Source organism: Mizuhopecten yessoensis, unplaced genomic scaffold, assembly GCF_002113885.1.
Source record: "Mizuhopecten yessoensis strain PY_sf001 unplaced genomic scaffold, ASM211388v2 scaffold8123, whole genome shotgun sequence".
Lineage (NCBI taxonomy): Eukaryota > Metazoa > Mollusca > Bivalvia > Pectinida > Pectinidae > Mizuhopecten > Mizuhopecten yessoensis.
Window position 1 is genome coordinate 136,375 of NW_018407390.1, and position 15,598 is coordinate 151,972.

At 37.5% G+C, this 15,598-nt stretch overlaps 1 protein-coding gene across 1 annotated transcript in view; it reads right to left on the reverse strand.

The window, feature by feature from the left end:
• Nucleotides 1-15,598, reverse strand: part of LOC110455055 — a 92,296-nt gene that overhangs the window by 49,508 nt on the left and 27,190 nt on the right. The window contains exons 16-25 of the mRNA XM_021504972.1: nucleotides 15,074-15,256; nucleotides 14,629-14,772; nucleotides 13,606-13,706; nucleotides 12,973-13,082; nucleotides 10,070-10,197; nucleotides 9,474-9,648; nucleotides 7,268-7,430; nucleotides 6,710-6,785; nucleotides 3,931-4,127; nucleotides 3,520-3,655 (exon numbers count right to left, since the gene is read on the reverse strand). Coding sequence (XP_021360647.1) covers nucleotides 3,520-3,655; nucleotides 3,931-4,127; nucleotides 6,710-6,785; nucleotides 7,268-7,430; nucleotides 9,474-9,648; nucleotides 10,070-10,197; nucleotides 12,973-13,082; nucleotides 13,606-13,706; nucleotides 14,629-14,772; nucleotides 15,074-15,256 — 1,413 coding nt within the window. The remainder of the gene's footprint in view (nucleotides 1-3,519; nucleotides 3,656-3,930; nucleotides 4,128-6,709; nucleotides 6,786-7,267; nucleotides 7,431-9,473; nucleotides 9,649-10,069; nucleotides 10,198-12,972; nucleotides 13,083-13,605; nucleotides 13,707-14,628; nucleotides 14,773-15,073; nucleotides 15,257-15,598) is intronic.

A 15,598-nucleotide genomic window follows, 5' to 3' on the forward strand; every position in this document is an offset into this window, starting at 1 on the left:
AGTTTACACTCACGATTTATAAGACAAATGTCACATTCGCTATGTAAGTTTGTTTTGTGTATATGTGTGACGCGACTAGGCCACCGTAGAGGAGACCAACAGGACGGTGAGTAGGGGTCAGCCATGTGCGACACTGATACAGTATGTTTTTTGGATAATTAATCAATTTTTAACCGTTCGAAAGCCCATATACGTGGATAAGGCACAGAGACAGACTGTGGTAGGTACTGTTTATATCTTTATTTCCAACTTTTATCTGTTATTGCGCCCATTGTACGATAAATATTATGGTCATTTGTTCGGGTGGACGTGCGGATCACTGATGTGTGAAATTGTTGTTGTGTGTTTATAATGATGCTGAATGCGTTTGTAGTGAAATATTCCCATAAATGTTGGCTATAACTATATTTGAGACTATCCTAATATGTATTTATATTGTATGTATCGTATATTCAAAGTAGGTAAATACGTGTGCGTATAAAATTGTGAACAAGAGTACCACGGGGCGGAACAATATACGCCCGTCGAATATGCCATATAGTGTTATATACTTTCTTACATTGAAATAAGATCTGCATCATTCAAAGAGTGGTTAGCTGACATGCTATAAAAATGTAGGAGAAAATAAAGTTTTGCAAAAATTGCTGTATCAAAATTCTTTTAAGGGAGACACAACTTCATATCATGATTATAATGTATACCAAGTTTCAAAGAGATCCGGTGAAAAATGTAGGAGGAGATTGCCGGACAAACAAAAGTTTACGCCGAACGGATGGACGGACGGACAATGCCATACTATAATACTCCTGTCAAATTTGACGGGTGTATAAATGAAAATGTATGAAAGCTCATGCAGACCATAACTATAGATTTTGTTACACTTATAACTATAGATTTTTCTATTTTCTAGTAATTATCGATGTTAAAGGCAGCTTATACCCGATAATTATTATGATTAGAACTGTGCTTGGCTATTTTTATTTGTATTTAATTACAATTATCTAATGTCGTGTGTGTTAGTGACATATGTATTTTGTTATAGTTAGGTATGTTAGGACTTATAACTGTCACCTTTATTTGGCAGCAAAGCATGTTGGGATAGCAGGAACAAACCTCAGACTGAAGAAGCACTAGACTTGGTCACCATATGAATGTCCTGTGTGGACAATAGGTGTACATCTTTCCTTTGTGGAAACGAATCCTGCATGGTTTTTATACAGAGTCCTTTGTGGACATTTGCCTTAATCCTGTCTGGATACATCTAATCCTGTGTGGACATTCCATAGAGTCTCTCATATATATTTTGGAAACCTGTGTGAACATTCGCCATATATATTTGGAAACCTGTGTGGATATTTGCTGTACTACTGAGTCTTGGTGGAGTGGTGACAGAGACTGTAGTTACCTTGTGTAATTATTCTAGTACTATGTATGCGAGGAGTGTGTTTGAGAGTGAGCTTTGTAGATATCGTCTTTATTGTATATTGTCATTATTGTGGTAACTGTACATAATATTTCATTAATTGTGAATATTGATGTTTGTTATTTGTTGGTTCGTGGTACGATTAATCCCGCTGTTCGTCCTACGTTACAACAATCTGTGATTGCTGAATATCTCCTCTATGTTTCACTTGTTATTGTTGATTGTGAAATTGATGTATCACCAATACATTTTTAAACATGCACACATATTAATTTTCTTGTGCCACACTAACAATAGGCATGGAAAAGAGAGAATGCCTGAACATGTTTATTTTTATTTTGTCATTATAACAAGAGGCCCAGAGGGCCTGTAATGCTTACCTGGATAATAAAGCAACCATGAAAAGGTGTATCTTAAATTCCCCTATTAGGCCATGCCCTTCTTCCCCAAGACGGGACACACCATCAATAAATGTACAAAATTAAGTCCCCTTTGCCCAAGGATGCTGTACACAAAATGGTTAAAATTCCTCGAATCAAACTGAAGGAGAAGGATACTAAAGATTTAAACATCAAATTCCCCTATTGAGCCCCGCCCCTCTGCACCTAGAGGGGCCACACCCAACGTTTATACAAAATTTAGTCCCCTTTGCTTAAGGATGCTCCAGGCCAAATTTTGATAAAATCCCTCCAATGGTACAGAAGAAGAAGGATTTTAAAGGTGTACCCCTCAAATTCCCCTATTTGGCCTGCCCCACTGCACCAAGATGGGCCACATCCTCTGTTTTTACAAAATTTGGTCCCCTTTGCCCAAGGATGCTCCAGGCCAAATCTGATAAAATCCCTCCAATTGTACAGAAAAAAAAGGATTTTAAAGGTTTAAATCACAAATTTCAGTATGAGGATGCTCCAGACCACATTTAGTCAAAATCTACTGGCCGTTCAGGACTAGTAGCATTTTAAAGGAAAAGTTAACAGATGAACGACGGACGCCGCGCCATAACATAAGCTCATCAGTCCTTTGGATCAGGTGAGCTAAAAATGCTGGCGACATCAGAAGTAGGTCAAGGTCATCTGTTTGCAGAAGCTTTACCAGTTCTTTAACCCAGGTAGCTACTGGCCAATTACCATGACCCATAGAGTGTCTGAACAAAGGATATCTAATGCTTATTACCTACTAATAGCCTCTGATGACCTTTGTCTTTGGCCGGCTCTCAAAGTTGACCTTTGACCTCAAAATTATATGTAAGAAAGTGATACCTATGAATTGTCCCCATAACAAGTCCAAGCAATATGGCTCTAGAACTAACAACTTTTTATTGATTAATTTCTCTTTATTTGAAGAAAAAAATAAAACTATCTTTACCTCAGGAACGTACCAGCCACCAAATGTGATGCTAGGCCTTTCAGAACTTGTAAAGACGGTTTCTAATGCTTTCATCTATAACTGTTTCTGTTAACCTTTGACCAAAGGAACTTCTCAAAGTTGATCTTTGACCTCAACACAACCATATCACGGTTCTTAATATAAGTTCGTCTAAAGTTTTTAAAACTTCTAATCCCATGAACTTGAAAGTAGGTCATTTTACATGAGGAAATTTTATAGCATTCTCTCCAGGTAACTCCTGGCCAAAAACCAAAACTCTGGGCCATTCAGTTTACAACACGATGTCATTGATGAAGGACATTGCTACATTCATAATCAAAGCAGTCCTTGGTGATTTTCTGTAAATGTATATAATATTATTTAAGTGGTAGTTATTTTGGAGTTTTTTGCATTTTAACCATTGCACTAGATTAACAATGCTCCAACTGAAGTAAATGTATGTTGTCCTTTATTACATGTTTTGTGGGTGCGTCAATTCATCAGTGGGCTAATCTGTTAAAACATGATATTGCTCTAATATTATAATGCTAAAATAAGTTTATTTACAGTATACAATAAAATTAGTGTCTAGAGTACTAATATTTCTGGTTTTATCTTTGTCTTGATAAGTTCACTGTAGGATTCTAAATAATCTTCCACATAAATAATAATAAAACAAATCTACAATCGATTTACCAACATAATAAATATAAGCAAAATGTGGAACTAACCTCAACCACATCAAGTTCAAAGTCCAAAATGTCATTCATTTTACAATCCAATTTGTCTTTTGTATCCACATCCTTCTGTTCACCATCCACATGGATCTTGCCTTCTCCTGTCATGTATTCCAGTCTATGGTTAGGACTACAAACATCAACAAAGTCCTTAGTGTAAAGTGATGCGATTACATGTTTCAAAACATTAAGTGAGTCTAATATTTGACATTGTTTAAATTAAATTTAACAGTTTTTAGTTAGCATAATTCTGACAATACTCATCAGTGATATTAGTTTCAGTATAAATTAAAGTGGCTTGAGGTCACAATTTATTTTCAAAAAATTGAGGTAAATTTATTTACCTGAGTGATTATAGTGAAACTTTAGTCGCCATTTACCTAGAGAAATAAACTCACAACTGACCTAGTGATGGTGACGGTATAGTGACACCCACGGTTCATGCAGATACCCAGGCGGTTACAATGCAGCAGGTTGAGCGGGTCAGGGAAGGTGTAGCTACCATTCTCTGTGGAGAAACTTAGGTTGCTTCCAGCCCGCTTCACAGTTGCTAAATTTGAAAGTTTGCCACGGAAGCAGGGTTGAACTGTGGCATGGGCATTCTGAAGTAAGAATAATCAGTTGTTAGTTCCTTTTTCACTAAAATCAAATAAACAAGAGGCCCAGAGGGCCTGTATCGCTCACCTGGATATCTAAGCAATCACGGCAAAATATTCTCCAAATGAGATCCAAGGGAATTTGCCAAACCCGAAGGCAAATCCTTGTAGCATATCTGTATTATATTTTTTATGCCCAGCAATTTTACGTATGGTTATGGAGTGGGGATCTCAACTGTTTCCAAGCTGTGACTCAGAAACTAGGTCCCTAGGGTTTTGGCTAGACCCCAGGATCAATTATAATATCATGACTGCATTTGTCTCTTTTTGCCCAGCATTTGTATATATAGTTTTGGGGTGGGGATCTCAACCCTTTCAAAGTTATGACCCAGGGGTTAAGTCTGCAAGGGTGGGGCAGACCCTGGGGTCAATTCTAATATCATGACTGCATTCCTCTCTTTATGCCATGCAACAATTGTATATATAGTTTTGGGGTGGGGATCTAAACCATTTTGAGGTTAAGTATCCAAGGTCAGGATAGTCCCAAAGGCCATCCTGGAAGCATATGTACATTTATCTCTTTATACACAGCAATTGTATATATAGTTATAGGGTGGTGATCTCAACTGTTTTCAAGCTGTGACTAAGAAACTAGGTCCCTAGGGGTTTGGTCAGACCCGAGGGTCTATTCTAATATCATGACTGCATTCGTCTCTTTATGCCCAGCATTTGTATATATAGTTTTGGGGTGGGGATCTCAACCGTTTTAAAGTTATGGCCCAGGGACTATGTCTCCAAGGGTGGGGCCAGACCCTAGGGCCATCCTGGAAGCAAATGTGCATTCTTCTCTTTATACTCAGCAATTGTATATATGGTTATATGGTGGGGATCTCAACCATTTTCAAGTAATAAAACTTATTTTGGCCGCCCCTCAGCCCCCTGGGGGGGCCGGCCCCACCATTTGTACAATTTTGAATCCCTGCCTCCCATGAATGCTTTTGATTAATTATGATTGATATCCAGTACATAGTTCTACAGAAGAAGTCGTTTGTAGCAATATAGCCAAATTGCCCTCTTTATGCCCCGCCCCTCAGCCCCCTGGGGGTCAGCCCCACCATTTGTACAATTTTAAATCCCCACCACCTCGGGATGCTTCCAGTCAAATATGGTTGATATCCATCTCTTAGTTCCAGAGAAGAAGTCGCTTAAAGCAATAAAGCCAAATTGCCCCCTTTTAGCCCCGCCCCTCAGCCCCCTGGAAGGTCAGCCACACCATTTGTACAATTTTGAATCCCCACTTCCTCGGGATGCTGCCAGTCAAATATGGTTGATATCCATCTCATAGTTCCAGAGAAGAAGTCGCTTAAAGCAATAAAGCCAAATTGCCCCCTTTTTGGCCCCTCCCTCAGCCCCCTGGGGGGGTCAGCCCCACCATTTGTACAATTTTGAATCCCTGCCTCCCATGAATACTTTTGACCAAATATGATTGATATCCAGTGTAAAGTTCTCCAGAAGAAGTCATTTATAGCAGCATAGCCAAATTATCCCCTTTTAGCCCCGCCCCTCAGCCACCTGAGGGGTCAGCTCCACGATTTGTACACTTTTGAATCCCAATTAACTAGGGATGCTTCCAGTCAAATATGGTTGATATCCATCTCTTTGTTCCAGAGAAGAAGTCATTTAAAGCAATATAGCCAAATTGCCTCCTTTTGGCCCCGCCCCTCAGCCCCCTGGAGGTCAGCCCCACCATTTGTACAATTTTGAATCATCACCACCTAGGGATACATCCAGTCAAATTTAGTTAAATTCCAATCAGTGGTTAAGAAGAAGAAGTTGTTTGAAGAAATTGTTGACGTACGAACGACAGAAACCACAGTATGGCATAAGCCCACCTTGGTCCTTCGGACCCGATGAGCTAAAAGTTGCTAAACCATATTAACTAAGATCCAAACTGTATCTGAAGCTTGGAGTAAATAATACTACCGAAGAGGTATTCTTGGTAAAAATTATGTTGGTCTAGGTCTAGGCCTACCCAGTAATACTTTTTTCAGGAAAGTGTGCTGAATGCAAAATCTTTAAAAAAAAATAAAGCTAATTTGCCTTCCAAAAATCCCTTTAAACTTTTATAATAAAATATTAAATGCAGAACAAATATTTTCAAACCAAGTTTAAAATTGGAATTAATATCAATTGTAAGTTAATGTTTTTTCAAACTTTTAAATATTTCAAATGAAAATTCAATTCATTTATAAATTGTAACCTTAAAAGATGTTTTCTTAATAGTTTAAAAAAAATAAATTCTATCAAATTCAAAGACAATCTCTACACACACCACAGTACACACACAGCTTTAGTTTACATTAATCTGTATCAATACTAAGTACTAGGTAACTTACCGACAGTGTTTGTAGACAATCTTTACACACACCACAGTACACACACAGCTTTAGTTTACATTAATCTGTATCAATACTAAGTACTAGGTAACTTACCGACAGTGTTTGTAGACAATCTTTACACACACCACAGTACACACACAGCCTTAGTTTACATTAATCTGTATCAATACTAAGTACTAGGTAACTTACCGACAGTGTTTGTAGACAATCTTTACACACACCACAGTATGCACAAAGCTTTAGCTCATTGTTACAGCTACAATGTCTGAAATTTAAATTTAAAAAAAATAGTGGTTCAATTTTAACAATGAAAAACCTGTTATTATCTAGTGATTCAGATGTTTAGACAATTAAAAAGTTTATCTCAGACAGAAATGGTTTTTAATGTATAAAGTTGAAATCACTTCCAAGATCAGTCTGAAAACTCATAGATTTCTGGTTTTCTAAATTGATCAGTAACGGCTCACTATTTTGCATACCTCAACTTTGAATTGATCAGGTCCCTATAACAAACTGACCTACTTACTAAGAACATCTGAGACGTCAGGCAAACCAGCCGATAGGGATATGACGCCTGCAAGTTGATTCCTTTACGGTAGGCGTAAATGCCTCAATGTAAATTATAATTAAATTCTATTACCAAATTGAACATGGTTTGAGCATCAACAATTTCAATGTCTCATCACAAGGGTCATTTATGGTGTTTGCCTAACTGGATACTGTTAAAGTGAAATAAAAATAACTTACTTGCTACTGATGCCATTACGTAGATTGTTCTTGCAGTTCATTCCCCTGAGACTACAGTTGTTACATAAGTAACATCGGGCCGACATGGACATTGTGTTGTTATCAGCGGGTGTCAACAGCGTCATATCACAGTGGTTGGGGACATGCTCCTGGGGAGTCAGATCTGTAGGCAAAAGATAGACACAACTCATTAGTCAAAAGATAGACACAACTCATTCATCTTTTGCAAGAAAGGAACACTAATAATGAGTGTGGCTCTTCTTCATCTGTCCTTCCTGAGAAACAGTGATTCAAGATTCTGATAACAAGAAATATGAAAGCGTATTTTGAAGTTCTAAAAACAACATTTTTGCAAAAACAACATTTTTGGTTCAGTCTTAAGATGAAAAACTGCTTCATTTAAATAAGAAATATCTTTTAGAAATATAACATTCCACTGGCAATTTGATTACGATATCATACAAGGATTGAATTCTTATAAGTTTGGCAAAAGTTCCCAATCTTCGTTCCCACATATCACCTGGTTGCCTACTGCAGACCAAATTTACAAGTTTCCTATTGGTAATCTTTTATTGTACTTGGTATGTGGACAAAACTTATCAATTTTCAAGATGCTAGAATAGGTCAATGAAGCATTTAAAAGTCATGCCTTTCCCAATACATTTTCCAACGATCATATTCCTCAACCCATTTCCTTGTTTAATATGTATAGGGATATATTAGCTCCCTTTCACATTTAAAAAGTAATTTGTGTTAGAGTTGTCTCCCTTCCTGATAGCATTAACTATTTAGAATTACCCACATGTAAGTGTCATACTGTTGTGTGTAACTTTTAAAGGTGTCATCAACTGATTCACCAGATCCGTTTCACTATCCATAAAGGGTAACATGACTGACTTCTTCTAGCAAAACTCTACCTAGTGAATTCTTTGTCTCAGGAACGTCACATATACCCTTAAGATAAACTCATAAATATTCAACTAGAACACTGACAGGTCAGTAAGGGCCCCGTCTTGTGGCAATATATCTCCCATAATCATCAAGAAGCAATCTGCCCATATAGCTGAACTTGACGTTTGACATTTGGACTTCAAAAAGAATCGCAAGGAGGAAAAAATATACATTTTACATGTACTATGATGTGAGTCTTGTTTCCTTCCACCTCCATATTTGCTGGGCTAACAGAAATATTAATACCGGTGCAATACTCATTTGTTAGCTTTGATTTGTTTTAATTGACCTCATATACCTCCTCCATCAAGAGCCAGGGTCAAAGTCAGAGATCCACTTTGTCTTTGACCTTTGGACCCAAATGACCTTGACCATTAACCCAGTGACCCTGAACTTTGGTCAGTTGACTTATTCTTTAATTCCAACCAACTTTGCTTCTTTATATCATAACAAAATGTTCATCAGTGAAAAATACAAAACTTGACCTTGACCCTTTGGAGCCCGTAACCTGGACCTGAGGTCAGTTGCATAATGTCATAACAAAATGTTCATCAGGGAAAAGGTACAAAATTTAACCTTGACTTTTGACCCAATGACCTTGACCTTTGGTCAGTTGACTCCTTGTTTAATTCTGATCAACTTTGCTTCATCATGTCATGACAAAATGTTCATCAGTGAAAAGATGCAAATTTGACCTTGACCTTTGAATCTAATGACCTTGACCTTTGACATCGGCTTTTTACCTCAGTGTCTCTTTGTTTAATTCCAAACAACTTTGCTTCATAATGTCATAGCGAAATGTTCATTAGTGAAAAGCTACAAAATTTGACCTTGACCCCTGACCCAATGACCTTGACCTTGACCTTTGGTCAGTTGACTCCTTGTTTAATTCTGATCAACTTTGTTTCAAAATATCATAACAAAATGTTCATCAGTGAAAAGATGTAAAATTTGACCTTGACCTTTGAACCTAATGATCTTGACTTTTGACCTTGACTTTTGACCCTTAATGGGTATTTTTGTGAACTGAACATCTTGACCAAGTTTCATGTACATCGGTCTATAAATACCAAAGTTATCAGCAAGGAACAGAATTTGTGGACAGACAGACAGACAGACAGACAGACAGAGTGATTACTATAGGGCACCCTTATCTCCGATACGGGGCCCTAATACTATTGTGAACTTGTAATTTCAGAATCTGTAGCAGTTAATAATTCTGTGATTATTTCTGAACTTGTAGAAGAAAGCCTACCAGAGCCAACAAACTCCTGTTTGGTGATCATGACTTCCTTTTCTTTTTTTCTACACTTGATCACGTTCTCGCTCACTTTGACATCCATCTCCTTCACATGACAACAGTTGTGTTCAGCACTCAGGGCATGCCTCCTGTTTTTGGTCGGGTTACAGATCTTACAGCAAATCGTTTTCTGTGCAAGCAGTGTACAGGATTAAATAACAATGTATAATGTTATGCATTAAACTCCACACAGAGTCAATTTCTATGTACTTTGAGCCTTGTACAGTGTGTGTAACAAATTCGGTTAAGCTCGAAATTTCGATCAGAAAAATCTAAAAAAAATAAAATCCCCTATACTCTTTTCATGACAATATCTTCGCAAATGAATAGTAAAAAGGCAAGGCATTGCTAAACAGTCCATAGTCCTCCACCAGATTTGATTTCTTTTTTTAACCAAACAGTTCACTCATGTCAGAACCAAACCAAAGAAGGTATGCTGATATATAGAAGTACACTGAAGACATCTAACTGATAGCCGAATTGTTTTTCTGCAAACATCTGTTATTTGTAATATGAACATGCGTTTTCAATATTCTATAGGTTCTGCTTACCACAGCAAATACTCTTCTTGAGTGCATCATGGCTTCCAAAATTGTCTTGACGTTGTTGAAAGTGATGAATAGAGTATCAAACAATTTAGAGTCGGCCACCCGGGCACTTATCACAATGGCTGGTAGATCTGTAAAATATTGTACATACTGATATATATAACGAACATTACAATCATACAATGACTCAACCTACCACAAAACATGCTAGCTATGGTAAAGGGTGGTATTTGTGTGTAGGTACGTGTGCACATGTACTATAAAAATTGTATATTAATACTTTCCATTTATATTACACTTTTAAAATACATGAAGCATAAGAAATATCCATCATCCTGTAACTTTTACCTTGACAGACCTCGTAAGTGAGGAAATTCACCTGTACTCTTATCTCGACAATTACAGTGAAACCCCACTTACCTGGCTCGCATTACTCAAATGTTTCGCTTTGTCCAGAACATGTTCTTATTTATTCTTTATCAATTCACCTCTGATTACTCAAACTGCCATTGCTTGAATACCCTGTTGTTCCTTAAACTCCCATTTGTCCCCGACCACTCAAAGCCTTAGTATATAATCTATCCATACGTGACCTCATCAGTGAGGAGTTACACCTGTACACTTACCTTGATTGATCTCATAAGTGTGGAGTTACACCTGTACACTTACCTTGATTGATCTCATAAGTGAGGAGTTACACCTATACACTTACCCTGATTGATCTCATTAGTGTGGAGTTACACCTGTACACTTACCTTGATTGATCTCATTAGTGTGGAGTTACACCTGTACACTTACCCTGATTGATCTCATTAGTGTGGAGTTACACCTGTACACTTACCTTGATTGATCTCATTAGTGAGGAGTTACACCTGTACACTTACCTTGATTGATCTCATTAGTGAGGAGCTACACCTGTACACTTACCTTGATTGATCTTGTTAGTGTGGAGTTACACCTGTACACTTACCTTGATTGATCTCATTAGTGAGGAGTTACACCTGTACACTTACCTTGATTGATCTCATTAGTGTGGAGTTACACCTATACACTTACCTTGATTGATCTCATAAGTGTGGATTTACACCTATACACTTACCTTGATTGGTCTCATTAGTGTGGAGTTACACCTATACACTTACCTTGATTGATCTCATAAGTGTGGATTTACACCTATACACTTACCCTGATTGATCTCATTAGTGAGGAGTTACACCTGTACACTTACCCTGATTGATCTCATTAGTGTGGAGTTACACCTGTACACTTACCCTGATTGATCTCGGCAGTGAGGAGTTGCACCTGGACACTTACCCTGATTGATCTCGTTAGTAAGGAGTTGCACCTCTACACTTACCTTGATTGATCTCATTAGTGTGGAGTTCCACCTATACACTTACCTTGATTGATCACGTTAGTGAGGAGTTACACCTGTACACTTACCTTGATTGATCTCATTAGTGTGGAGTTACCCCTGTACACTTACCCTGATTGCTCTCATTAGTGAGGAGTTACACCAGTGCACTTACCCTGATTTATCTCGTTAATGAGGAGTTCTACCTGGACACTTACCTTGACTGATCTCGTTAGTAAGACCTTGATTGATCTCATAAGTGTGGATTTACACCTATACACTTACCTTGATTAATCTCATTAGTGTGGAGTTCCTCCTATACACTTACCCTGATTGAACTCATTAGTGTGGAGTTACACCTATACACTTATCTTGATTGATCACGTTAGTGAGGAGTTACACCAGTACACTTACCCTGCTTTATCTCGTTAATGAGGAGTTCTACCTGGACACTTACCTTGACTGATCTCGTTAGTAAGGAGTTGCACCTGTACACTTACCCTGATTGCTCTCATTAGTGAGGAGTTACACCTGTACACTTACCTTGATTGATCCCATTAGTGAGGAGTTACACCTAGACACTTACCCTGATTGATCTTGTTAGTAAGGACTTGCACCTGTACACTTACCTTGATGGATCTCATTAGTGAGGAGTTACACCAACTTACCTTGATTGATCTCATTAGTTTGGAGTTCCACCTATACACTTTCCTTGATTGGTCTCATTAGTGCGGAGTTACACCTATACACTTACCTTGATGGATCTCATTAGTGAGGAGTTACACCAGTACACTTACACTGATTTATCTCGTTAATGAGGAGGTCTACCTGGACACTTACCTTGACTGATCTCGTTAGTAAGACCTTGATTGATCTCATAAGTGTGGATTTACACCTATACACTTACCTTGATTAATCTCATTAGTGTGGAGTTCCACCTATACACTTTCCTTGATTGGTCTCATTAGTGCGGAGTTACACCTGTACACTTACCTTTATTGATCTCATTAGTGTGGAGTTCCCCCTATACACTTACCCTGATTGATCTTGTTAGTAAGGAGTTGCGCCTGTACACTTACCTTGATTGATCCCATTAGTGAGGAGTTACACCTGTTCACTTACCTTGATTGATCTCATTAGTGTAGAGTTACACCTAGACACTTACCCTGATTGATCTTGTTAGTAAGGAGTTGCGCCTGTACACTTACCTTGATTGATCCCATTAGTGTGGAGTTACACCTGTATACTTACCTTGATTGATCTCATTAGCGTGGAGTTCCACCTATACACTTTCCTTGATTGGTCTCATTAGTGCGGAGTTACACCTATACACTTATCTTGATTGATCACGTTAGTGAGGAGTTACACCAGTACACTTACCCTGCTTTATCTCGTTAATGAGGAGTTCTACCTGGACACTTACCTTGACTGATCTCGTTAGTAAGGAGTTGCACCTGTACACTTAACCTGATTGATCTCATTAGTGAGGAGTTACACCAGTACACTTACCCTGATTTATCTCGTTAATGAGGAGTTCTACCTGGACACTTACCTTGACTGATCTCGTTAGTAAGGAGTTCCACCAGGACCATGACAGGGCCCTGACGCATGAGGAGTCCAGACTTCCACATCAACACAATCTGGGAGGTCTCCTGTAACTTTCTGAAATGATGACAGAAGAAAGACTTGAGTCTGTATTATAGTGGTAATATTTATGTTTTTCTTGGAATTCCATAGAGATAAATGCATGTCTTTTTCCATCTCACACCCAGCATCAACCTGATATTGGTCAAGGGTTGATACGGGGTGTGAGATGGAAAAAGGCATATTTTATTCTGTTTATTACATATCCTTACTAATAAAATACGGATAAAAATTTCTTATGATCTATTTTTCTTTTGAAGTATTGAAAAACGAAAATTTTCCAAAAGGAGTGTGATACAGGTCTTGCGGGCTGATACAGGTTTTGGGGTGTGATGTGCATGGCGAGGGCCGATATGAGTAAGAGCAATTGTGTCGTATTGCATATACAAAAAACCTAAAAAATAAATTGAAATAAATATCACTATGTCTATGCATTCTCTTCCTTTATCATAAATTTCTGGAAATCAGAGATTTAAGTGAGATACCTTTCTTGAGAAAACTGAACTTAAAGGCAAATCTAAGATACTAAGTAATACCTTACCTGAGAAAGCAGGGGAATAGCCAATGGGGCAGACAAGGGAAGGTGAGATAAGCATCTCTCTGTACAAATCCAGTTTGTAAGTCTGGTAGCCAAATTTCATCCTAAAAGATTTGAAAAAAAACCCACAACATATTTTAGAGCAATTATCTTAGGGTTATACACATTGTTTATAGTACTATTTCAGTTGACTAAAGTGCTGTATTAAAGATGGAAATACAATCATAACTAACTCTCTAATTTTCTAGACCAAATGTACCATTACTACCGTATATCCCGGTTGAAATGGTTCATGTGGTGCAGAAATATTCCATGATAAACGAACGCACTTGGACCGTTCTATAAGCAGAGCTAAAAATACACAGTTTTGGAGAATAAAAAACAATGTATCAATAATATTATGCCCTTCTTTCATCCGTCCAATGAATTACATAATGTATCTTAAAAACTACATGTGACTTGAAATTGTTTTAGAAAAGAAATAACAAAAATTGGCAATATAGTCAGCATTTTAGTTTTGGTCAGCTACGTCTGAACCCCTCAATCCACACGTGCCAAATTTTCCTGAGGTCAGCCTCGGTTCAGATCTGTGCCTGTCGTTTTCTTTACAGGTTCAATCAGTTCAACCGTTTCAACCAGATACGTGAATGTGCCCCAGTATATCTTGATTATCAGGGGAGATAATTACACTTCACTAACTACCACAAGTATGACTTGAATATCAGGGGAGATAATAACACTTCACTAACTACCACAAGTATATCTTGATTATCAGGGGAAATAATTATACTTCACTAACTACCACAAGTATAATTTGATTATCAGGGGAGATAATTACACTTCACAAACTACCACAAGTATATCTTCATAACCAGGGGAGATCATTTCAATCTGGATAATTAGGGGAGGCAATTACAATTCCTTACTTTACACCAATATATCTGGTTGTTAGGGGAGGGTACTACAATAGTATTTTTCATATGTCAGTCTAGATTCTCAGGAAGGTAATTAGCATTCAGTACTTACTACTGGTGTATCAGGATCTTTAGGGAGGTCCTCAGACATCACATAGACAAGTGTGTCTTTAAACTTTGGGTCCTTGAGGGAACATGGGAACCTAAACACCAAACCCTGCTCTGTCAGGACGTCTAGAAATAGGTTGATCTGCTCCTATAGATATACACAAGTATGACAAAAATATAAATAAATTTGAATACTCCTTATCAATAAAATTAATTGTTTATCCAAGCTGTTTTGTTTAAATTCAATATACTATAAATGATTATTCTTGCTATTGTGTATTTACATAATTATTTAAATTCTCACAAGCATAGTCTTTATCTTTTGAAAATGATATTTTTTTTAGAAAATTAACTGATTTAAAATATATCCAACAGTTATAGAAAATGACATTACTAAGGTTATTGTACAAATCCTTGATATAACTTTACACAATACATGTACAACATACATCTGAGAGGTTTTTGTAGAAGGCTTTAAAGTCGTCCCTCCTCCAGCAGGGGGTTTCTGGCCCGAGCCCAGGTATGTCCACTCGATGGGGCATAATACCCCCCAGCCTGACTAGGTTCACCAAACTTTCAATATTCTGCACAGCTGGCTTCCTGCTCATATTTGGGAAGTACACAACGGCACCCTGTAACATACCAGATTTTCTGATTATTCAATTTATAAAAAAAACCCACCTCACCTCCTTTATCTAAGAAAAATAAGTATTTAATATTGTAAGTAACTTATCTGTGACAGCAAGAATAATAAGACACTATCATTTTACAATCATACAAACTTTCATATAATTGCATAATAATTATAAAATTATATAGATTTATAGGTCTTAGATACTTTTAGATGGTTTTCTTTTATACGACCTTAATTTAGCTCAGGTCTCACTGAGGTACGTTATATTGTTGAATTATTGCTGTCAAGAAAGACTGTGTTGAGTACTAGCCAGTGATATTTTAGGTAAATATAAACTTAC